The sequence below is a fragment of the Macrotis lagotis genome, chromosome 2 (assembly GCF_037893015.1).
Source record: "Macrotis lagotis isolate mMagLag1 chromosome 2, bilby.v1.9.chrom.fasta, whole genome shotgun sequence".
NCBI lineage: Eukaryota > Metazoa > Chordata > Mammalia > Peramelemorphia > Peramelidae > Macrotis > Macrotis lagotis.
Genome location: NC_133659.1, coordinates 305405294 through 305428788, shown reverse-complemented (window position 1 = coordinate 305428788; position 23495 = coordinate 305405294). Strand labels below are relative to the sequence as shown.

Below are 23495 nucleotides of genomic sequence, written 5' to 3'. Positions count from 1 at the left end.
ACAAAAAAGATAGAAATCAAGGGAAAATTTTTAATTTTTCTTTTAGCATTACCATTTAAAGAGTGATGTGTAAAATTGTCAACCTTAAACCAAGAGTTTATTGTGGTACTAATACAGAGTAAATAATTAATAGCTGAAAAAGAAAACACTTTTATCAAATCTCATTTTCTGTATCAAGGGGATATTGAGACTCAAGAAAGGCAATCGTTTTTCTTTTTTTTTTGCACTAGACTGTTCAGTGTCTCATAGATCTAGTTCTCTTAGAAATCTATAATTTGCAAATATAACATTGGGTTTTGGCAAGGAGCAGAATGATAATAAAATGTTTCATGTAGAAGCAAAAACAAATTGAAATTATGCCTTCACTCTCCAACCCTGATTAATCCAGCGGTACAATTTGGGGGTAGGTGATTATAGGGAAAAATGGAAGATAAACAAAAAAGAGAGTATATTTTTAAAAAGAAAACAATAGAGGGAGAAGTGTTCTTCAGAGATTTGTACCAGTCTAGAAATAGGAATTTAAAAATACAAAAAGAAAAACTGAAGTATTATCCTGTACTTCTATATTCCCCTTTTCCTAACCTCTCAGACCTCTTGGACTAGCTATTGCCACAAGTTGTTATTCTCCCATAATTTATCCCTTTTAAGAGATGTCCTAATTTTTCTCTGATTTCTTTCCCTTACCTTTCTTTTAAAGATGTAATACTTGGTTTTGTTTAGAAATAGTTTTGCCATATTCTCCTGATCATTAAGGAAATAACGTACAAATATATGTAGTATCTTACTGTTATTTTGGGTAGCCAATGAACTGAATCATTTTTGGATTCCCCAATATCATCTTTAGAACTTGGTTTCTGTATTGAACAAGATGTATTGCAGAACTAAAAAAATAATAATTTCGGGTTAATAAAATCCTTTGCCTATGGTTTTAAACCTGGCCTTTAAACAATTCTTAGCCAGGAGGAGCGAAGACGGCAACTGTGGATTACCAGTATTGTACAGAGCTTTGTGTGTAGCTTCACCTGTGTGGTTCAGCTGTTCCAAAATATCTGTTTTGTTGCTTTATAGCAACAAAGTAATCCCTTTGTAGACTTACACTATGCCCCGAAAAAAGGCATTTATTGATTCAAATTGATACACTTTTCCTCAAAATAATTTGATCTTGCAGATTATTGTAATAAGAAACATTTTTGAAACTACTAAAATGTGCTTCTTTTTTTAAACATAAAATCAGACATGCCAAAAGAATTTTTTAGATAAAAGTTCAATTAAAAAAGATTTTCTTATATTTTTTTGAAAATGATTCCAATCAACTTTTATATGTCTCTGTATATTAAGTTTTTTTAAATGAACATCGAGTCTTTAAAAGGAATAGTGCTAAAATATAATATTGTTACTCTTATTTGCATAGGAAATAGCTGTTTTCAGGATTGCAGCTCTCCAGAAACTTATAGACAATTGTGTCCCCCTCTCGGAACTTGAATTGGCCAATAAGCAATACAACGAATTGACTGCTAAGTACAGGGACATGCTGCAAAAAGATAATATGCTTGTCCAGAGAATGAGTAGTTTGCAGTTGATTGAGGTAAGATTATATGATTCTTGATTCTTGAAAAATTGGAATGACCTTTTTAAAAACTATTTTCTGTTCTTGGAAATCTTCGAGAATTTAGTAGGTGAATTTAGCAAGTCCAAGTTCATCAGGTTCAGCAGGTAGGAGAGAAAGACACATTTGCAAAGAACCACAAGATGAAACATTATGTGATGAAGGCCATAAGAGGGGCCATAAGAGGGTAAGTAGGGATAAGGATTTAAAGGGAGTGAGCAAGGCCAGTGGAGGAGGCAGGAGGAGAGGACACTTGAAGTAATGTTAGTAATAAATGATGGGTATATTGTAATAATTATATTGTTAATCTGAGTTGTTCTTTAATTACTTAATGATATTTCTCTATTATTTAGTGTGAAAATACATCCCTGAAAGAACAGATAGATGTTCTAAGTAAGGAATTGGAGATCACCAAGGAAAAACTTCATACTGTAGAACAAGCATGGGAACAAGCCACTAAATTAGGTAAGTCTTTGCTCATGGAATGAATATGATCCAATGTTTGCTATGTTGTTTAACCATCTTTTGAAAAGGAATGGGATTTTAAAATAGTCTTCTTACTATGTGAAAATAATGATTATCTAAAATTATACACCATAGGATGTTATCTTCTTCTTCAACAATGTACCAAATCAATCCTTAAGCTAAGGAGGTCTTCTAGTGGATGACTTTCTTATTTTTTAATTAATTTATTTTGAATTTTATAATTTTTCCCCTAATCTTGCTTCCCTGCCCCCCACCATCACCACCACCACCACCACACACACCCAGAAGGCAGTTTGTTAGTCTTAACATTGTTGATGAATTTCTTTTTTTAAAAACTACTAGTTGGGAAATTTATGAGTTAAGCCATTTTTTAGTTTTTGCCATTTGACTAATACAAGTTGTTTGCCAGTTTGTGAAACATATCACAAATATTAGGTGTCTGCATTTGTCATGGACTTGCTTCAGGGTTTCTTTTTCAGACATTTAGCTGCCTTTCTGCCACTCACAGTATTTTTTTTAAAATCACTGACAATCCCAGTCTTTTGGTTAGCAGCTAAGACTGCCATCTTGGTGTCTCTGGCAAGAGGGTGGATCTAAGACTCCCCTTTCCTGACTTTCTGAATCAGTGGGGCCCTCACCTTCTACAAATTACCTTGTTTAAATAGTGGTTGTGGTGTCTGTGTGTGTGTGTGTGTGTGTGTGTGTGTGTGTGTGTGTGTGTGTGCTGTGTATGTATATGTAGATAGATATAGATAGATAAATACACATACATATACAACATAATTTAAAGTATAACTGTATCTTTCATATTCCTGTCCACAACTTTGTATGACTTGAAATGGATGGTAACTGGGCCTATATATTTTGGCTTCTTTGAATTTTCATTCAGCCCTACCAGTGATGTGACTTGTGCATAGTGGTATGCTGGTAAATGTTTAACAACAGGCTCTCTGGGGGAAAAAAATATGTAAAATAGACTTTTCAGTTCAATCTGCATTATTTACATTTTCCTTATCACTTAAAGTCTATACAATCAACAAAATAATAAATCAAACACTGATTTGTGATATTTGTCTCATTTTGAGCTATATGTCCTGAACTTCCACAAAATGATATGAAAAAAAATCAAAATTTAAAAAACAATAAAAAAACCAATTTAAGTCTGTTTGTAAAATGACAGTTATGCAGATGTCTCCTTACCTTGCTTCTTTCTCTCACAGTGCAATTTTTGCAAAGCTACTCAAAAATCCCATTATTTCATTATATTGATCACTGCTCTTTCTGTCCTATACCTGCTCTCCAGTCCCTATACCTACTCTTCAGTTGTATGTACATATATGAGATTAAAATGATAGTCAATATTCAGATTTACTATTTCTACATATACAGCCATAGGGTAAAAATCAATCTCGTATATTAAAATAAGCATGGTATACTAAACTTTATTTAAGGGTATTGAGGTTAGTTCTTTCATAAAGTAGATAATATTTTTAATGGTATTCTTATTCTTTAGTTTACCTGCCTTGCAAATTTGATTTTTTTTAGATAGTTTTTAATGGGAAAAACCTAGTTAGTTTGACTACCTGATAATTACTTGTCTATGAGCAGTGTAAAAGCATTTGAGAACATGGACTGAGAAAAGAGGTGACTTGTCATTTAACAAGAATTAGAAATAAAGTGCCAACCTAAGTGCCATACTGGGTCCCCTTGGTTACAAGGCTCTAGTGTAATATGGGACAGGAATCACCTTATGTAGGATTTATAATAAGACTTAGACAAGATTCATGAACATAGTGGAACTACAAGCTACATTTAACATTTAACAATCAGATCTTGAGAACCTGTTCAAGTTAGCTCCAGTACACTCCAGACTATGTCACCTCATCGGTAAAACTGGTCTTATAACTGAGGGATAGAGCTTATGACTAAATATTACTTATAGCTTTGAAATATAAAATACAGACTTGGATTTGCTATATGTCATTGGCAAAATATTTCACAAATTAGAACTTTAGTCAGTGAGATCTTCAAATCAAAAAAATTGCCTGAAGTCCAACATGGACTTCATCATGAAGTGTCCTACTTCATTCATAGTTCAAGGTTTTTGCATTTTGACTTACTTTTAAAGCACCCTTATTGAATTTGGCTGAATTGTTTTTGACCACAGGAAGCGATTCAACCATGGACAAGGCTCAAAAAGCTATAACAAACAGTGAGATTGTTTCCATTTCTAAAAAGATCACAATGCTGGAAATGAAGGAACTGAATGAAAGGCAACGTGCTGAACATGCTCAAAAAATGTATGAGCACTTGCGGGTTTCATTAAAGCAAGTAGAAGAACGTAACATTGAACTGGAAACCAAATTTTCCGAGGTTAGAGATTTTGATTTTTATCGTTTAAGTTAGAGTTGGAAAAATAAGCCGAACTTGAAGGTCCCTGGCATTATTTGCCTCATCTAGTCTTTAGAATGTCTCAGAAACCTCGGTTTAAGATAATACCTGTATTGTGAGCTCCTGAAGATGTTTGACATCTGAAATTAATACACAAGCTTCAAATAGCATTTATTTTAGCTGTATGAGGTGATTAAATTAGATACACAGAAAACATTAAATACTAACATTATTTTTAATCATGATGCTATATGTATTTAGAATTAGATTGGTCTTTAAAATCTATGTCAACAAATGTTCTGTTGTTGTCTATTGCTGAAATGTTTTAAATTTTAAAACAATAATTTTACCACAAATCCATCTCACCTATCTATGTGAAGCAAGTGGTTAAAATGCTATCCATGAAGGGGGGCTGTTGCCCCTTTAGTTATGTCTTGTGATTTGTCCAGGTGTACATGGGCAGTTACAGTACCCAATTAGATTTCACTGGATCCCTTTTAGGGCAAACAATAGTTGTTCAGTGTTTTACAAACAATTACAAACAAACAACAGTTATCCAAGTGAGGATCTAAGGAAGCTTGTTTGGATCTAGAATCAGAAAGTGTGAGGTTGAAAGACCTAGGCACTAAACACAGAAAAATGTAGTTTATAAGTACGTGCACCACTTCATCATCCTTATACCCTTAGGATTGAGTGAAAAATCAATGTCCCTCAAAAACAACCAGCCATAATAAAATTTTTTTATATTGGAACTTGAGTTTTTTCCTTAAGTTTTGTTCCAAATTATATGTATTAATGTTTACCTTCTGAATTTGAATGGCATTTAAATTAGTATTGGGAATTTCTCAATTTTAAAATATTTTAATATAAACAGTACACAATTTAAATGCATTTAAATCATTTTTAAGCTATCCTACTGGCACATTATTGAATGCAGTCAAGCACCAAATTTCTTCAACGAAGGGAGAGAAAATTTTTTCCTTATTTCTCTTCTTTTGGAACCAACCTAGGTCATTGTAATTTTTGCAGTTGGTTTTCTTTCCATTTCATCGTTTTTCACCATTGGATATGTTATTTTTTTCTGGTTCTTCATTTTTGTCAATTCACATAAGTTCAGTTCTTTCTATGCTTCTTGATTCCTCATGTTCATCATTACTTACAGTGTTGTTGTATTATTCCATTGTCATCTTGTTCTAATTCTCCTTCTATTGGCACCTTCCTTTATTTCCATTGTAAAAAAAAAAAATGCTGTTATAATACTTGGGGAAGAAGCCTGGCACTTTGGGTAAAAAGACTGGCTTTGGAAATAGAATTGGAATTCATATTCCATCTCAAGTGTTTACTACCTTTGTGACTGAGGTCCATCATTCACCTTTCTTATCTGCAGTCTCAGGATTCAGATGGCAATTCTAGCCCCAGGATCCTGTGGGGTATGGGCTGGGGGACAGGCGGAGGCTTGGTTTTGTCAATGTCTTCTTTTAGGGTATTTATGAGAAAGAACTAATACCTGAGTCAATGCCCATAGGTAGCTTGGGTTTCTTGGAGTGAGTGTGTCTGTATATGTGTGAGTGAGTGTGTGTGTGTGTGTATGTGTGTGTGTGTGTGTGTGTGTGTGTTTAATTGTGAACAACTATTGTATTCCCTAAAAGGGATCCAGTAAAATCTAATTAGATATGAACTATAGCTGTGTATGTACACCTGGACAAATCACAAGACATAATTAAAGGAGCGGCAGCTCCCTTCATGTTGACTGTTTCACAAAGTGGAATTAAAATGTATGCTCTATAAATGCAGTGATATTTTTCAAAAAATTTCGGTATTGGAAATTGAATATTAGAAAGTGGTTAAATTTTATAAGGAGGAAAAAGGGAAAAGATGCATAAATCTGCCAAGAGCCACCTTTTAGTTGTCCTTTCCCCCCTTTTTTAGCTTACTAAAATCAACTTGGCTGCACAACAGTTGGAACAAACATTAAGAGATGAACTAGCCGAGAGTGTGAGTAAAGAAGTGAGTGATGCTGATAGGCAGAGGATTCTAGAGTTAGAAAAGAATGAAATGGAACTGAAGGTTGAAGTATCCAAGTAAGTATTTTAAATCTTTATCATCATCTAAATGACTGGGTTTTAATTTGTGAAAATGACGGTCTTCTAATCAAATCATTCCTTTTAATGAGAAAGACATTAAGTGATTTTACATAAGAATCTACTATTTCTTAAGAATCATTTTTTAAGTTTATACTATTCTACATTTTTGTATTTGCTTATCTTCTTTGGTTTTTACATTTAAATATAAGAAGATAATGAAAAACCTTAAATCTTTGGAAAATAGAGTTTTAGAAACATTAATTTATCAGAAACGGTTTTCCCATAGGGTACAAAAGTTTCCTTAAACATAATTTCTTCCTGGTATTATAAGTATAAAAATAATAAGTTCAATACTTTAAGTTATATAGGAATTATGGGTAAGGAACAGGGAAGATTCAGTCTTTCAATCACTACTGCAGTTAATTCCCCACTGGGGATAATTTTTAAAACTTTGAACATAAGCACTGAGGCTTCTAAAAAGCTGTGGAATAAATGTAGCTCTCCTACTTACTTCTCAACCCTGAAAACACATACAAATACATTTTTAATAGTCTTCTTGCATCTTACTCATCAAATCAAGTCCTATTTATTAATAGTTGTTAAAAACATACTTCAAAGTATTTTAAAATACTCTAAAGAATTTAAAAGGAAAAGAGGCCTAATACTGAGTCCTGTATCTATTTTGTGAGATTACTGAAAAAAATGAAGTATAGCAGGCACTGTCTTCTTTTTAAAAAATATTAGAAAATGTATAACTATTAGGAACTACCTTTGCCAAATATTATACCCAATAATCACAAATCATCTAGAGACTGGCTTTTTTTTTTTTAGGTTTTTGCAAGGCAGTGGGGTTAAGTGGCTTGCCCAGTGCCACACAGCTAGGTTGTTATTAAGTGTCTGAGGCCGGATTTGAACTCAGGTATTCCTGACTCCAGGGCCGGTGCTCTATCCACTGCACCACCTAGCTGCCCCTAGAGACTGGCTTCTTAATGAAAATAAAGCCTCTTTAGAGTCTTAACATTTTGTATAGTAATTCTGGAAAACAATTTGAAATTATGCAAATAATTACTTTGCTTTTAATTATGTGCTATACCTTGAGTGGGTCAAAAATAGAAGAGCTTTTCATGTATCAAAAATACTCAAGAGCAGCCCTTATACAGTAATAATTTAATAAAGAAACAAAGAAACAGAGAAGCTTATCAATTAGGTTATGCTCAACAAATATTGTAGTAAGAGAAGGGATAAATGTAAGCAATTCAGAGTAAATTGAGAAGAATTAAATGAAATGATACAAAGAGAATAAAGAAGGATAAGGAGAAAAATATTTTCAATGCCTACAACATAAATGAAAACCTGATTAAAAGGCTTTTGAAAGTTGATTAACTATAAAAAAAAATCAAAAAAAGAACCCCAACCATCTTAGTTTCAGAATAAAATATATATAGTCCCTCTTCTTAGAGAATGGTGACTTTGTCATTTGGACTGGTTTAACTATTGTTTTGCTTTTTAATTCTCAAGGGAAGATTGAATAAGAGAAAATTTGAGAGATGATCGTTTTGTTTAAAAAACAAAAGCTAACGGGGCAGCTAGGTTGCGCATTGGATAGAGCACCGGCCTTGGAGTCAGGAGTACCTGAATTCAAATCCGGTCTCAGACACTTAATAATTACCTAGCTGTGTGGCCTTGGGCAAGCCACTTAACCCCATTTGCCTTGAACCACCCCCCCCAAAAAAAGGTAACATGAAAAAAAATGTAGAATCACCTGGTACAATGCCAGTTTAAAACACTACACTGTTACTTTTCCCATAGCATTGGCTTTGTTCATCATTTCCCATAACAAAACCGCATTTCATCTCAATCCCCTACCACAATTTGTTCAGCCATTCCCCAACTACTGGGCATCCCCTCAATCTTCAGCTTTCTGTCACCAGAAGAGAGCTGCTATAAGTATCCCTATACATATAGATTCTTTTCTTATATAGACTTAGCAGTTGCACTGCTAAGCCAAGAAGAGGCAGATCGCATCAATTATTTAAATTATCCTCATTTCCTTAGTCTGCAGTATATAATAGGACTTTGAGATATTTTAAGCATTTTGCGATTATTTTGAATGAGACTCAACTTTCTTTAATTGCCTCTTGGATTTTACTTTTAATGAGTAATTATTTCTACTATGCATCTTTGCATCCTTAATATAAATTCAACTTATCATAATAAGTGATTTTTTTAAATTGCTGTAATTTTTGCTAAGATTTTTCTTCAATATTTTCTATTTTCAGTAATTGATATTGGGGGTTCACTTTTTCTTTATCCCCTCTTGCTTTAGGCATTAGGATTTAATTGCTTCATTGAAGTATAATGTATTATCTTCCAGTTTTTGAGAATAATTTATGTAGAGTAACAATTGTATTTTAAAAATTTGATCGAGAGCCCCTGTATCTTCATCTGGACCAGTGCTTTTGGCCATAATTCCTTAATGTTCTGTATTCTTTTCAAAGACAGAATTATTTAAGATCTCTCTGTAGTAGTTGTCTGTTATTTGTGTATTTTTTATATATAATTCTCTATCTATTGAAGTAACAATTTTGTTGGTATATAATTACTTATAATGTCAGTTTTGATCATTTATCCTGGAATTATTAATTTTGTCCATTTGCTCAAGTAACCAACTATTTGTGCTTGGTTTTTGTTTTATAATGAAGTCTATAATCGTTAATTTATCTACTCTGTTTTTTAAAGATTTCTTTCATGGTTATTTTGTGTTTATTTCTTTTCCTTTTAATGTTTTTAGAATTATTAGTTTGCTTTATTAATCTGTGTTCTATTTCATTTATGTTTCTAGAAGAAATAACTTATTTTGAGAACATTTTAGCTAGATATCAAAAATATTTGATTTGTTTTCTTTTGATCACAATAGTAATTGTTTCTATGATTTCTCCATTAACTTATTATTTAGGTCTTCTTTAGTTAATATTTGTGTCTTTTGCTTATGTTCCTGTATTATTACTATATAAGATGTATTTTGGCTTTTAAAAACATTTATTTGAAGTTTTTTTGTACCCTAATAACAAATATAATTTTACAAAGGTACCATGTTATGTTGATAATTTTGCATATTATCAGTGATTAAGGACAAAGAGCAATTTTTACCCTAGGTCACAGCCTCTTATGCACATTATTTGCCCCATGAACTGAAACTTCTAAGAGTGAGGCACAACAGAAAAAATTAAAAAAGGATATTGGGGCAAGATTTAATGCTGTAATAAAATAGAAAACTGTCCAAGAGAAAACAAAAATCTCTTGGCTCAAAATTCCCCCATTTTTTACTGTTTTAATTTTTTTTTTTACCTTTACTAGATTTGTCCAATTCTGAGAAAGGAATATTAAAGTCCCCTGTTACTAAGTAATTATCTATATCTTTTAAAAATTCAGTTATTTTTTCCTTTGTGAATTTAAATACTGTGGCAAATAGTACTAATAGCTTTAACATTAATATTATTTTGGGGGTCAACTAGGTGACGCAATTGATAGAGCATCGACCCTAGAGTCAGGAGGACCTGAGTTCAAATGTGGCCTCAGACACTTAAAAGTACCTAGCTGTGTGACCTTGGACAAGTCATTAAACGCCATTGCCTTGCAAAAACAAAACACCAGTATTTTTCGATGTCTATGACTCCCTTCTTTAAGCATTATTTATTTTTCTCATTTGTCTCATATTGTTATTTTTGTTTTTTGCTTTGTTTGTTAGCATGATCACAATTCCACTTTTTATGGATTTACTTGATGCAAAGTAACTTTTGTTCCAACCTTTTATTTTGATTTTAAATATGTTTTTATTTTTTGATGTGTTTATTTTAAAGAATAAATTGTGGCATTTTGGGGCAGCTAGGTGGCGTGGTGGATAGAGCACTGGCCCTGGAGTCAGGAGTACCTGAGTTCAAATCCGGCCTCAGACACATAATAATTACCTAGCTGTGTGGCCTTGGGAAAGTCACAAGCCACTTAACTCCATTGCCTTGCAAAAACTAAAAAAAAACAAATGTGGGATTTTGTTGTATTATCTATTTTCCTACTTTGTTTTGTTTTATTCAATTAGTTGCCTCATATTTCAAATTATGAGTTAGTTATATTAGAGTTTTCTTCTACTTGTATCCTTAGTTTTTTTAAATATAGAAATTTTCTTCCTTTCTGATATCAATACTTCATTTTTACAATTAGTTTTGTGTAAGCACCTTTATATAGTCTTATTCTCATAGACTTCTTTCTTCTCCTTTCCCTACTCTAATTTGTCAATCCTTTTCCCTGTTTTGGGAGTTTTACTTAAATATTGTTGTATTTATTTATTTTCTTTTTTTTAACCTATTTCCTCTCTAATTTCCTTTCATCCCCTAGTTTTCTTATCTTAGTTAATTCAAAGTTAATTTAAAATGTTTTCTCTTCTTACTCACTTCTTTAGTTTTTGTTTTTTTAATCCTTTTTCTTAAAAAAGATTGTCTTTACTTTGTTCTCTTCATTAATTTTTTTCCTTTTTGCACAGTTTTTATGCTGTTTTTTGGATATTTATATTTATTTGTCTTTAATCCCTTTTTTGTTCCTCATGGAGTTAAATTTTCTAAAGTCCTAGACTTGAGCTTCTTCTAAGTAGTTTTCTATTTTATTACAATAAATTTTGCCCCAATATCCTTTTAAAACTTTTTTTATGTTTTGCCTCACCCTTAAAAGTTTCATTCATAGGGGGAATTAATGTGCATAATAGACAATAAGATGGTAAAAATTACTTTTTGTCCCTAATCATGCTGTCCAGGTCTTCGGACTTCCTTCCCCCTGGATCATTGTCTGTCCCGTCAATTTTGCCTTCAGATTTATGCATGGATCCTTGCCTCCTCACCTGTAGTCCCCAGCCTCCAACTCTCTTTAGAAGCAGGGAGTCACACCATATTCAGAGAAATTGATTTCCCTTTAAATTGCTTTTTTCTCATATTCCATTGTGAGGTTCTCATCTCCTGTTGAACCTTTTCCCTTATAGTAAAGTCCTACTCCCACCTCTGTCTGACTGACTTCTTTGATTTTTTTCAGGTCTGATTTCTCGTATTTGCCTTTCCTAGTTTTCCTCTAGCCTTTCTTTTTGAGATACCATAAGATCATTATCCCTTTGCTGTTTATTCATGGATTAAATTAAGGGTACATCTCTCATTACTTTCTGTCTTTACAGCAATCTCTGTACTGTTTTTACATGTTCCCACACATGTATCCCCCCCCCCCACAGTTTTGTCTCATAAAAATCCATAGATTCACTTCTATGGGGGTTGTTTGATTGGGTTTTTCACTTTCCCCTCTTTTATCATTTCCCCCCCCCCCCCTTTTCATTCTATTTATATTTTTATTCCCATGTTCACTTTTAAATCTTTTGACACTGGCTTTTCTTTTTCTTCCCTAGAACCATTTTTTCTTTCTTACATTTTAAAAATGATCTCTGAGTATATGATAATGTATTTCTTTCCTTGGTAATTGTATTAATCTAACCTTTTTTTGTGTATCTGTTGGTTGGAGTGTATTCTGCTTGTGTTTTTTTCCTGTTATGAAAATTTCTCATATTCCTCTCTTTTGTTGAATATCCTTTTTTCATTTATGATTAGGCTCATATTTGTAGGATATATCATTTCAGGTTATAGCTTGAGTACTTTCACTTTTCAAAATATACTATTCCCCTCCCTTTTACTCTTTCTAATTGATGAGGCACTATCTTTTATTATTCAAATTTAATTTCCTTTATATAGGGAGGTCTTTATCCAAGTTGCTTACAGAATTTGCAGCAGTTAAATTTAACCTCTCTTTGTCTCTTGGTTAGAAGTGTGCAGATTTCTTTACTGGAGAGGATCCATGGATTCCTATGGTCCTTTGTTTTCTATTTTCTGGGTAGTTTTCTTTTATTATTTCCATATCATTCAAAATTTTTGAATTGTCATTTTTTTGTTTAAATTTGTACTTCTCTTGCAGCCACTATCAACTTAGATGTCATTGACTTTGGCTGTGATAGATATTATATTAAACATTATTGGTTTCACCCCCCCCTTTTTCCACATTTTCATCTATTTTAGTATTTTTGGATTCTAAATATGTTTATCTCTCTCTCTTTGATGTCTTTGAAGAAACTCAAAAACCATGATTTCATTTTCCCCCAATCTGCTAAAAGATTTAAAATATTTTTATTGAGAAACATAAATTCTGATATATACATATATTTCTTATGGATTTCATTTCCTGAACAATTTTTTGAACATTTCTGAAATTTCTTGTTCTCTATTCTTAGAGCATTCCAAAGTATTCTATTTTATCAGTAATCAGTTCATTTCTCTTTTGTCCTATAATATTTGTTAAGAGAGTTTTAATTTCTTGAGGGAGAATTTATCTTTCCTTAGCTCTTTCCAGCCTGTGCTCTTTTTTTTTTGTTTTTTTCTTGGATATGTCAGCCTATTTTCCTTCTATTCTCCTATCCCTCATTTGAGGCTCCTGCCTTTCCTTAAGGATCTTAGCCCCTGGGGCTCTCCTGTCATACTTCCTCAGTTTTCTCTCCTGGTCTTGGTCCTTGGTCCACTCCAGCTGGGTGGCCTCCTGGCTCAGTTCTTCCCTCAGCGAGGCTCACCTTTTCCGTTTCAGGTTTAGGGTGTGCCACTTTCTATTGGGTTTGGGGCAGTGGGAGAAATCTTCTGGGGTCCTTCAGTTGTAGCAGCCCATTGCCCCTTTTTAAAAATGCTGTGGGGCACAAGCCAAGGATGACTTATGCTGACCAAGACTTTGCAACAGAAGGAAATTCTACCATGGACCTGGGCAAAAGCCCCGCAAGGCCTGGGTTTGACTCTGGCCTCTGATGTGGCTGTGGCTGTGGCCCTGGACAAATCACAGCCTCAGGCAGTGTTCTGGAATATTCTTCTAAGAGACTCCACATTGTAGAGAAGGGGCAGACTTGTACTAAAGGAGGGAATTTCTCATCCCAGACTTAGCTAAACACATGAAATCCCAAGTCTGGTCCTTGGGAAAGAGTCTGCTGTGTCCTCTTGATCTCTTAGCCTAAATATCACAGGGCACACTTGCTCTCAATGTGCTGCCTGTAGGAACAATCTGCTCAGGTTAAGCCACAAGCTGAAAATCAGGGGACCCTCTGAAGAAGAGAGACTTAGCATTGATTTTATTTTATTCTTTAGGGGTTTTTTGGTTTTGTTTTTTGCTAAATGGGGTTAAGTGGCTTGCCCAAAGCCACACAGCTAGGTAATTATTAAGTGTCTGAGCTCGGAGTTGAACTCAGGGCCTCCTGACTCCAGGGCCGGTGCTTTATCCACTGTGCCACCTAGCTTCCCCTTCAACATTGATTTTAAAAAGAAATTCCTAACTGCACTTAGAAAATGATGAATTGCTTCCTAGTTTCAGTGCCTCACTGTGTGACTTCTAGGCTGAAGCAGATTGCTGATATAGCGGCCAGTCAAGTGGAAGCTCTGCGCTCCCATCAGCAGTCCAGAGAAAAAGAAGTGGACTCTCTGAGGATGCAGGTCCTGGACTACCAGGTGAGGGGAGGGGCTGTGGGTGCAGGAGGCTGGGTTGGCTGAGTTTTGACCTGAGTTACAACCCCCCAACCTGGCATCCTCTGTGGACAGACCCCCTCTCCAGAGTAGAAGAGTGAGGGAGCCAAAAAAGGATCCGGGAAGAAGGGGTGTGTGAATGAAGGGATCCAGGGGAGAACCCTTTGCATTGAGGGGAGAGAGGATGCCGAGCAAGCTCCGCAGGAAGCCTCGGGGCTGTGTTCGTTTATTTGTTTTTAATATATGGCCTTTCCTTAAATAACAATATATTCTAATGACTTTATATAGCCTGCCCTATATTTTTTCAATAGAACCATATCATTCCAGTAAAATAGAAGCCAGTATTTTTAAGTGTGTTTTACAGTTATTGAAAATAATTACTTTGATATCCCCAAATTACATGACTGGTTAAAGGAGCCAGGACTAGAATTAAGGTCTCCTGGTTGAGAATTCTTTCAGTGGATGATTCAAACTCAGATTTGGAAGTTATTATGTATCATATTATATGTTTAATACGTATAGTATAATAGGATATAAAATGTAGGTTATTGTAATAAGTAATAACTGTGGACTTTGAATGACAGACATACCCATAAATAGCACTTGGACATAAAATCTAAACCATAGTTTCAGTGAAAATATATTAACTGACAGATGGAAGGCATGTCACCAAACAGTGAGTTTAGGGAGGATAAGCAAGACCCAACCCTTGAGCATTTTACTGTTTATTAAGGAAGTTGAAACATGTGCAGTCCTCCCAGTAAAATGCTTTTTCAGTATGGAGGGGGTCCCAGGTGTTCCAGGAGTTGAGGAAGAAGAGCCCGCTTCTAGCCAGGGGCCCCCAAGATGTCTTCCTGAAGTGGGTCAATGTGGTTGGCAGTGGGGTGAGGGCATGGTTCTGCCTCCTTCCTCACCCCCTTCCTTTTCTTTGGCACTGACTAGGCGCAGTCGGATGAGAAGGCTCTCATCGCCAGACTGCATCAGCAGATCGTGGCGCTTCAGGTCAGCGAAGCCACCTGCATTAGCAAGTTGGAGGCAATGACGTCCCGGCTGCAAAAGATGGAGACGCACAAGTTGCGCCTTGAGCAGAAGCTGGATGAGAAGGAGCAGAGCCTGTATTTTGCCCGTCTGGAAGGGAGGAACCGAGCACGGCACCTGCGCAGCACCATCCAGGCCCTGCGCCGGCAGTTCAGTGGCGCCTTGCCCTTGGCTCAGCAGGAGAAGTTCTCCAAAACGATGATCCAGCTCCAGAATGACAAGCTGCAGGTTATGCAGGAAGTCCAGGCCTGTGGAGAGGCACGGAGGGCGGCGGAGAGCAAGGCGCTGGAGCTGGAGCAGAAACTAAGTGGCCTGGAAGAGCTGATAGGCACCCTGAAGGATGCTCGGGGTGCCCAGAAGGTGTGCAGCTTGGAGCTTAGAGACTAGAGTTAACATTCAGGGGGGATTGCCACATGGTGGAGTGGGGCTGAAACCCAGAGAACACCAAATGGGGCAGCCCCCTTGCTTGTGTTGTGCCTCACCCCAAGGCCTGAGGGGCTGAAAGACCCGGGTTCAGATCCTGTCCCCCACCCTCTGAAGCTCAGCATCCTCATCTTTAACATGGTGTAGATGTGGGCCGCTGGTGACCCTGCTCTTGAGCCGTGAGTGCCGGTCTGAAGTGGACAGGGGCCTGGTTCTTTTCTATTTCATTTTGCTTTTTTTCTGGAGAGACACGTGGGGTTAAGTGATTTGTCCAGGGTCACACAGCTAGGGTCTGAGGCTGGATTTGAACTCAGGTCTTCCTCCCTCCTGGGCTGGTGGTTTATCACTACACCACCTAGCAGGCCTAGAGATTTTCCTTCTTGTGGTTTTTGGCATTAGCCCTCTCGTGGGTTTGCCAGGAAGGAATCTTCCCTAACCCTTGGACTTAGGCCAGTGGGTGTTTTTGACTGGACCATAGGACCAGCAGGGGAGGGGCTCTGCTGCAGCCCGAGTAGCCGCGTTTGTTGGGAGCTGGTCCGTACAAATGAATTGTAGAAGCAGCAACGAAGGGGCACAGCAAATCAAGAGTGTGGTCATCTGCTAACATGGTAGAAGCATTCCTTGGCAAATAATTTCAATCCGTATTTTAAAAATGCCTTTTCATTCCTTATACTGAGTTTCAAATGAATTCTCTCCATCTATTGAAATGACTAGTTTATTTAGTGTATATTTAAATTAGTGGATTCATATTTATCTAGAAAGATCTTATAAATCAGTTTTTATCATTTGTACCAGTCTTTTTCCTAATCAAGAGTAATTACAAAACTTTTATTTTTGCTACCTTGGACCCAAGTTTTATTGAGAACTGCATTTTTCCAATAGAGAAACACAAAATTTATATAAATGAGCATCAGCTGGATAGATAACTGTATTCTGGAAAGTAAATGGGTGTTTTTTATAATGGTCACAGATATTTTATAAACTCTTAACTGAAAGATGACTAGATGAGGGAGTTGCAGTATATAACTTTATTATAGAAAGCTCATACAATTAAAATAATTAAAATAAATAGTATTTATGTTTATAATACTCATGTGTGCCTACATATAATCACACATATACATGTGTTGTATAAACGCGTACATACATATATGTATTTTTGTCTTTTTTTTAGGTAATTGATTGGCACATGAAAATGGAAGAACTTCGTCTTCAAGAGCTCAAACTAAATAGAGAAATTGTCAAAGATAAAGAAGAAATGAAATATTTGAAAAATGTAATTTCTGAATATGAACACACAATTAACAATCTAGAGGAAGAGATCGTACAGCAAAACAAGGTGCACATATCTGAATCTAAATACATGGGACATAAATATGTTTTTCTAGTACAGTTTTTTTATTTTTTATTTTGTTTTGCAAGGCAATGGGGTTAAGTGGCTTGCCCAAGGCCATACAGCTAGGTAATTATTAAGTGTCTGAGGCCGGATTTGAACTTAGGTACTCCTGACTCCAGGGCCGGTGCTCTATCCTCTGTGCCACCTAGCTGCCCCTTCTAGTACAAGTTTCTAAAAAATTTGAGCCACTGCCTGATGGGTTCCTAAAGTCAGCCTCCTACTGTATAGTGCTTCCATTGTTGTGGCATAGTAACAGCCTAAATTCATTCCTTATTTTTCAAATGATTTTTTTAATAATGAAAATAGAAACCTGCTACAAATAGTAATAATTAATATTAAGTTGAATACCTTTGCTAATCATGTTTCATTAAGTATTTCCATTTACATATTTGCAAGTTTCCTTCAATTTATGCTCAGTTATTGAAGTAAACTGTTTTTCTTCAGTTTCATGAAGAACAACAAATGGCCTGGGACCAAAGAGAAGTTGAATTAGAACGCCAGCTAGACATATTTGATAGTCAACAAAATGAAATATTGAGTGCTGCTCGAAAGGTATGTAGCGATGAACAGGAAATTGTGAATAGCACACCAATCTTTAATTATATAGAATGACTAGAATGTATATTGCTGAAAAGTTTTAATACCCAATCAGGAAAGACTGTTTTTTGATGTCTCATTTGTTGTTTAAAAGGTAGGTAGCATTTAATCTATGCTTGAAAAGCACCTGTGGAAAAATAATGAACATTTTTCTCCATGTTAAAACTAGTTTGTTTTTTTTAAAACAAATTTCTGTTTTACAACAGTTTGAAGAAGTTACAGGATCAATACCAGATCCCAGTTTGCCTCTTCCAAATCAACTTGAGATAGCTTTGAGAAAAATTAAGGAGAATGTTCGAATAATCATGGAAACCCGAGCAACTTGTAAATCACTGGAGGAGGTAATTAATTTGCCTTTTGATTATTAAGCATAAATGTGTAATTCCTATATTGTTGTCTATTTTATGAAGGTGAAGCTTGGAATTAATCACTAAAGGTGTAGGTAATTTGAAAATCTATTTCTGTCATTTGTTTAAAATCTTTCCCTAACATAACTCATATGATCCACTAAGGAAAAAAGAAATTTTTGATTAATTTGGGTTTTTCTTCCTTATCCTTTTGATTTTGTTTTTTGGGCACATAGATGAGCATAATACTGCGGCTGAAAGGCATGTTGAAGTTGTCTACAAATACCTGACCTTTCCCTATTTAATTGACTATTAATCCTAAATTTTTATTCTATGTTATTTTCTTGTGTGAATCTTATAAATCAGTCTGCCTAGGGTATTCTATATTGTGTATCCTTTAAAAAGTTCATTGTTAATAAGATGTTATAAATGGATTTAATTCTTACTCTTAGCAAACAGATCCAAAAGAACTTCTTTATGAGATTACATACAAAAACGAATGAGTGCTTCATGTGAGTTTAATTGACTTTTGTTTATTGGAACACATAAGATATGAATACATTTTTAAAAGAAATTTTCAGTTTAAATGTTTTTTTTTTTAACAAAACACTATGCCAAGGAATTGCTAAGACACTCTGCTTCACACTCTCTCAAGAACAACATTTTCCTCTCCTTACAAATTTCCTGGTATGCCTCCCCTCATGGTTTCTAATCCTAACCATCATAGGTTCTCTCCTTCCTCTTGTCCCAGGAGCTATAAGCAAATCAGCACTACCCTTGCTTCTGGGAAAAGAGCATGTTCATTGAACCATCTTATTGATCGATTTACCATATCAGTGACATCTTCCAAGACCAGATCATTTATTATTATTATTAACATCTTTAAGGCTTTACCAAAAGGGATATTGGTGTTAGGAATGGTCCTTTCCAGTGCTAAGCAATTTAGGATTTTTGAAGGCACTATTTTTTCAAACTCATTTCAATTAGACCTCTTCAGTTCCTGAACTAGCTTATTCTCTGTCTGTAAAATTTACCCAAGATATATTCATTAATGAGCTAATTTAGTGGACCACCTCTCCGCCTGGATGTCATGATCTGGGTAGTACTAAGCTTTAAAATTTAGTTTTGTTTTTTCTTTTCCCTATTATATTTAAATTTTTTTTCTAACATCCCTTTTTCAAATTTTGTGTTCTTAATTCTCTTCCTATCTGCTTCCCTTCCCCCATCCACTGAAAAGGCAAGCAATATGAGGTCACATAAAGCTATTTCCTATTAACCCTATAATTTGTCCAGCCATTCATATACTTCCTCTTGATTTCCAACTCTTTGCCAACACAAAAAAAAAACTGATGTAAATAGCTTTGTACAAATAAGTCCCTCTCCTGTTTCCTTGCTGAGATGCAGACTTGTAGTGGTATTGTTGGATCAAAGGGCATGCACAGTTTGGATATAGTTAAAAATTGTTCTACAGGGTGGTTGGACCAATTCACACTTCAATCAACAGTGCATTGGTATACCTCTTTCTCTACATCCTCTCCAGCTTTTTTTTATTTAACTTTTCTGTCATGTTAGCCAAACTGATAAGTGTGAGGTGGTATCTCAGAATTGTTTTAATTTACATTTCTCTAATAAGTAATAGAGGATTTTTCATGTGACTAGTGAAAATTTTGATTTATTTCTTCTTCTGAAAACAGCCTGTTCATATCCTTTACCCATTTTTCAATTGGAGAAGTTTTTACTTTTATAAATTTGACCCACTTTCCTACATAGTTGTGAAATCTGATGAACAGAAATTGGGTGTAATTGTTTTCCAAGTTTTCCTGCTTTCCTTTTAATTTTGACTTTATTGCTTTTGTATGTGTAAGTCTTTTAGTTTTATGTAATAAAAGTAATCTATTTTGCTTCCATGAACCTCTTTGTCTCGTTTGGTCATAAATTCTTCCCCTATTCAGAGATCTGACAGGTTCATTTTTCCATGCTCCTCTAATTTTCTTATATTACCCTTTATGATGAAATCATTTACCCATTTTGATATTATTTTATTGTACAGAGTTAATGCTGGTCTGTCCCTAGTTTTTGCCCAATTGCTTTCCAGGTTTCCCAGAAATTTTTGTCAAATGGAGATCTTTGGGTTTATCAAACACAAGTTTACTGTGCCTATTTACTACTGTGTATGGTGTGCCTTATCTATCCACCGATCCATCACTGTCATTACCACTTTGTAGTATAGTTTGAAATCCAGTCATGCTAGGTCATCTTCATGTTTTTTTTTCTATTAATTCCCTTCATATTCTTGATCTTTTATTCTTCCAGATGAGCTTTGTTTTTTTTTCTAACTCTATAAAATATTTATTTGCTAGTTTGATTAGCAGGCACTGAATAAGCAAATTAATTTTTGTAGAATTGAAATTTTTATTTATTGGCTTGACCTAACTATGAGCAGTGAATATTTCTCGGATTGTTCAAGTATGTCTTTGTGTGAAAAACATTTTGCAGTTGTGTTCATATCATTCCCATTGGGTTTCTCTTGGCAGGTAGACTCCCAAGTATTTTATTTCGCCTGTAGTTATTTTAAATGTGATTTCTCTTTATATCTCTTCCTGCTGAGTTTTGTATCATAGAAATGGAAATTGTTTATGTAGTTTATTTTAGATCCTATAACTTTGGTAAAATTGTTCTTTGTTTCATCAGGTTTTTAGTGGATTCTCTAGGGTTTTCCGAGTTTACCATCAAATTATTAGCAGAGAGAGTGATAGTTTTTTTTCATTGTCTTTTTTCATTCCTTCAATTTCTTTTTCTTGTCTCATTGTGCTAACATTTTTGGTAAAATATTGAACAATAGTGGTGGTAATGGACATCTTTTCTTCACCTCTGATCTTAGTAGGAGAACTTCCATTTATTTTCAGTATGATAATGCTTGTTCTTGTTTTTAGATTTATACTAATTTTAAGAAAACTTTCATTTATTCCTAAGCTCTTGTGGTCTTAAATTTTTTATTTTGTCAAATACTTTTCCTGTATCTGGTAATCATATGATTTTTGTTGTTTTGTTATTTATAAATATGTTTAACGATACTAACAGTTTTCCTGTTACTGAACCAGAACTGTATTACCTGATATAAATCTCATTTACTCATAGTTTATGATATTTGTGATATATTTATGTAATATACTTGCTAATATTTTATTTAAATTTTTTTGCATAGGTATTATTAAGGAAATTGGTCTGTAGTTTTCTCAGTTTGTGCTCTCCCTGTTTTAGGCATCAAGAGTCATATTTGTGTCATAAAAAACTTTTGTAAAACTCCTTTTTATGTATTTTTAAAAATAGTTTTACCTAGTTTTGGGATTTATCATTCCTTAAATGTTTGCTGGAATTCATTTGTAAATTCACCTGACCTGTAGATTTTTTTTTACATAGCTCACTTATGACTTGCGCAATTTTAAGTATTCTTTTTCCTCTTCTATTAATTTAGACAATATTTTGGTAAGTATTCATCCATTTCATTTAGACTGTTAGTTTTGCTGGTTAAATTGGGCAGAATAACTCCTAATAATAACTTGTATTTCATTCTCATTTCTGTGCATTTACCCATTTCAATTTTGATCCTGGTATTTTGGTTTTCTTCTTTTTAAATCAAATTAATCAGTAGTTCATTTAGTTTGTTGTTGCTGTTTTAATAAAGCCAACTCCTACTTTTATTTAGTAGTAGTTCAATTTTATTTTTCAATTTTTTAAAAATCTTTCCTTTGATTTTTCAGGATTTCTATTTAGGTTTTTAATTGAGGATTTTTAATTTTTAATTGTTTTGCAATTTTTTAAATTGGATTTCTTTCTTATTTTATGATTAGATTTTTCTGAGAGTAGAAAGTCAAGGTCCCCCACTAGTATAGTTGTGTTACTCTATTTCCTCCTATAACTCATTTAACTTTTCCTTGAAGAATTGAATTCCAGGGCGCAGCTAGATGGCATGGTGGATAGAGCACTGGTCCTGGAGTCAGGTGATCTCAGATACATAATAATTACCTAGCAGTGTGACCTTGGACAAGTCACTTAATCCCACTGCCTTGCAAAAAAAACTTTAAAAAAACCTTTAAAAAAAAGAATTGAATGCTATGTCATTTGATGCATGTGTTTGGTATTAATATTACTTCATTGTCTGTGGTACCTTTTAGCAAGGTGTAGTTTCCCAGATTATCTCTTTTAATTAGGAATAATTTTGCTTTGTATTCATAATTACTACTCCTGCCTTTACTTCAACTGAATTATATTAGATTCTTCTCCAACCTTGTGCTTTAACTCTGTCTCTCTCACTGTTCTAAGCAAGAAACACTCTTGCAAACATCATATTGTCAGATTCTGGTTTCTAATCCCCTATAGTTTGCTTCTGTTTTATGGATGGATTTATCCCATCCACTGTTATGACTACTAATTGTGCATTTCTCCCTAACCTATTTTCTCTTTCTCTTTCATCTTTTATTCCTTCTCTAAAGTCTGTCTTGCTCCTTACCAATGCCTTCTTTTATGATTTCCCTCCCTTCTTTCTCTTATCTCTTTCTTTTCCTACTTCTCTGATAGGCAAGATAGATGACTTTACCCACTTGAGTATTTCTTTATCCTGCCCTTTTTTAATCATTTTAGATGAGAGTTAGACTCAATTCTTGCCCACCCCACCCCACCCCACCCCATTTTCCTTTCTAATTTAAAAAAATCTTTCTTGCATGCCTCTTTTATGGGTGACAATTTCCCCATTCCTCTCCCTAACCCCTTTTTGCAGGGCATCCCTTTTCCTTTTTTGTGATCATCACAATCTAATCACTCATTCCCATGCCCCCCTGCCTATGTAGAGTCTTTTTTCATTTCCCTAATATTCATAAATTTCTTAGAGATTACTTGTATCATCTTTGCATAGGAATGTAACAGTTTAACCTTATTGAATCCCTTAGGATTTCTCTTTCATGTTTACCTTTTTATATTTTTATGAGACTTGTATTTAAAAGTAAAATTTTCCTATTATGTTCTCATCTTTTAGACAGGATATCTTAAAAGTTTTCTGTTTTATTAAATATGCATTTTTTCTCTCAAAGGATTGTACCCTGTTTTTCTGGGAAAGTTATTCTTGGTTGTAATCTTGTCTTATTTGCCTTCCAGAATATCATCTTCTGAGCATCCCCCCCTCCTATAACATGGTAGCTGGCAAATCTTATGTGATTCTGATTGTGGTTCTATAGTCCTGGAATGCTTTCTTTCTGGCTGCTTGAAGTATTTCCTCTTTTACTCAGGAGATCTGGAATTTAGCTAATTTTGAAATCTCAGGAGGTGATTGGTAGATTCTTTCCATTACTATTTGACATTTTGCTTTTAGGATATGGGTGAAATTTTTCTTTATAATTTCTGGAAATGTAATATCTAGGCTCTCTTTTTCATCATAGTTTTCAGGCAGTCCAGTAATTTTTAAATTATCTCTCCTCAGTCTATTTTCCAGGTCAGTTGCTTTTCCATTACAGTATTTCATATTTTTAAATGTTTTCATTCTTTTGACTTCATTTTATT

At 34.5% G+C, this 23495-nt stretch overlaps 1 protein-coding gene across 3 annotated transcripts in view; it reads left to right on the top strand.

Annotated features, from left to right (window-relative positions):
- CEP290 (centrosomal protein 290) overlaps positions 1-23495 on the top strand; it is a 93602-nt gene that overhangs the window by 31624 nt on the left and 38483 nt on the right. For all 3 annotated transcript variants that reach the window (XM_074226537.1, XM_074226536.1, XM_074226538.1), the window contains 9 exons: positions 1412-1585; positions 1960-2071; positions 4260-4465; positions 6413-6564; positions 14015-14126; positions 15084-15539; positions 16777-16941; positions 17443-17550; positions 17802-17936. In XM_074226537.1, coding sequence (XP_074082638.1) covers positions 1412-1585; positions 1960-2071; positions 4260-4465; positions 6413-6564; positions 14015-14126; positions 15084-15539; positions 16777-16941; positions 17443-17550; positions 17802-17936 — 1620 coding nt within the window. The remainder of the gene's footprint in view (positions 1-1411; positions 1586-1959; positions 2072-4259; positions 4466-6412; positions 6565-14014; positions 14127-15083; positions 15540-16776; positions 16942-17442; positions 17551-17801; positions 17937-23495) is intronic.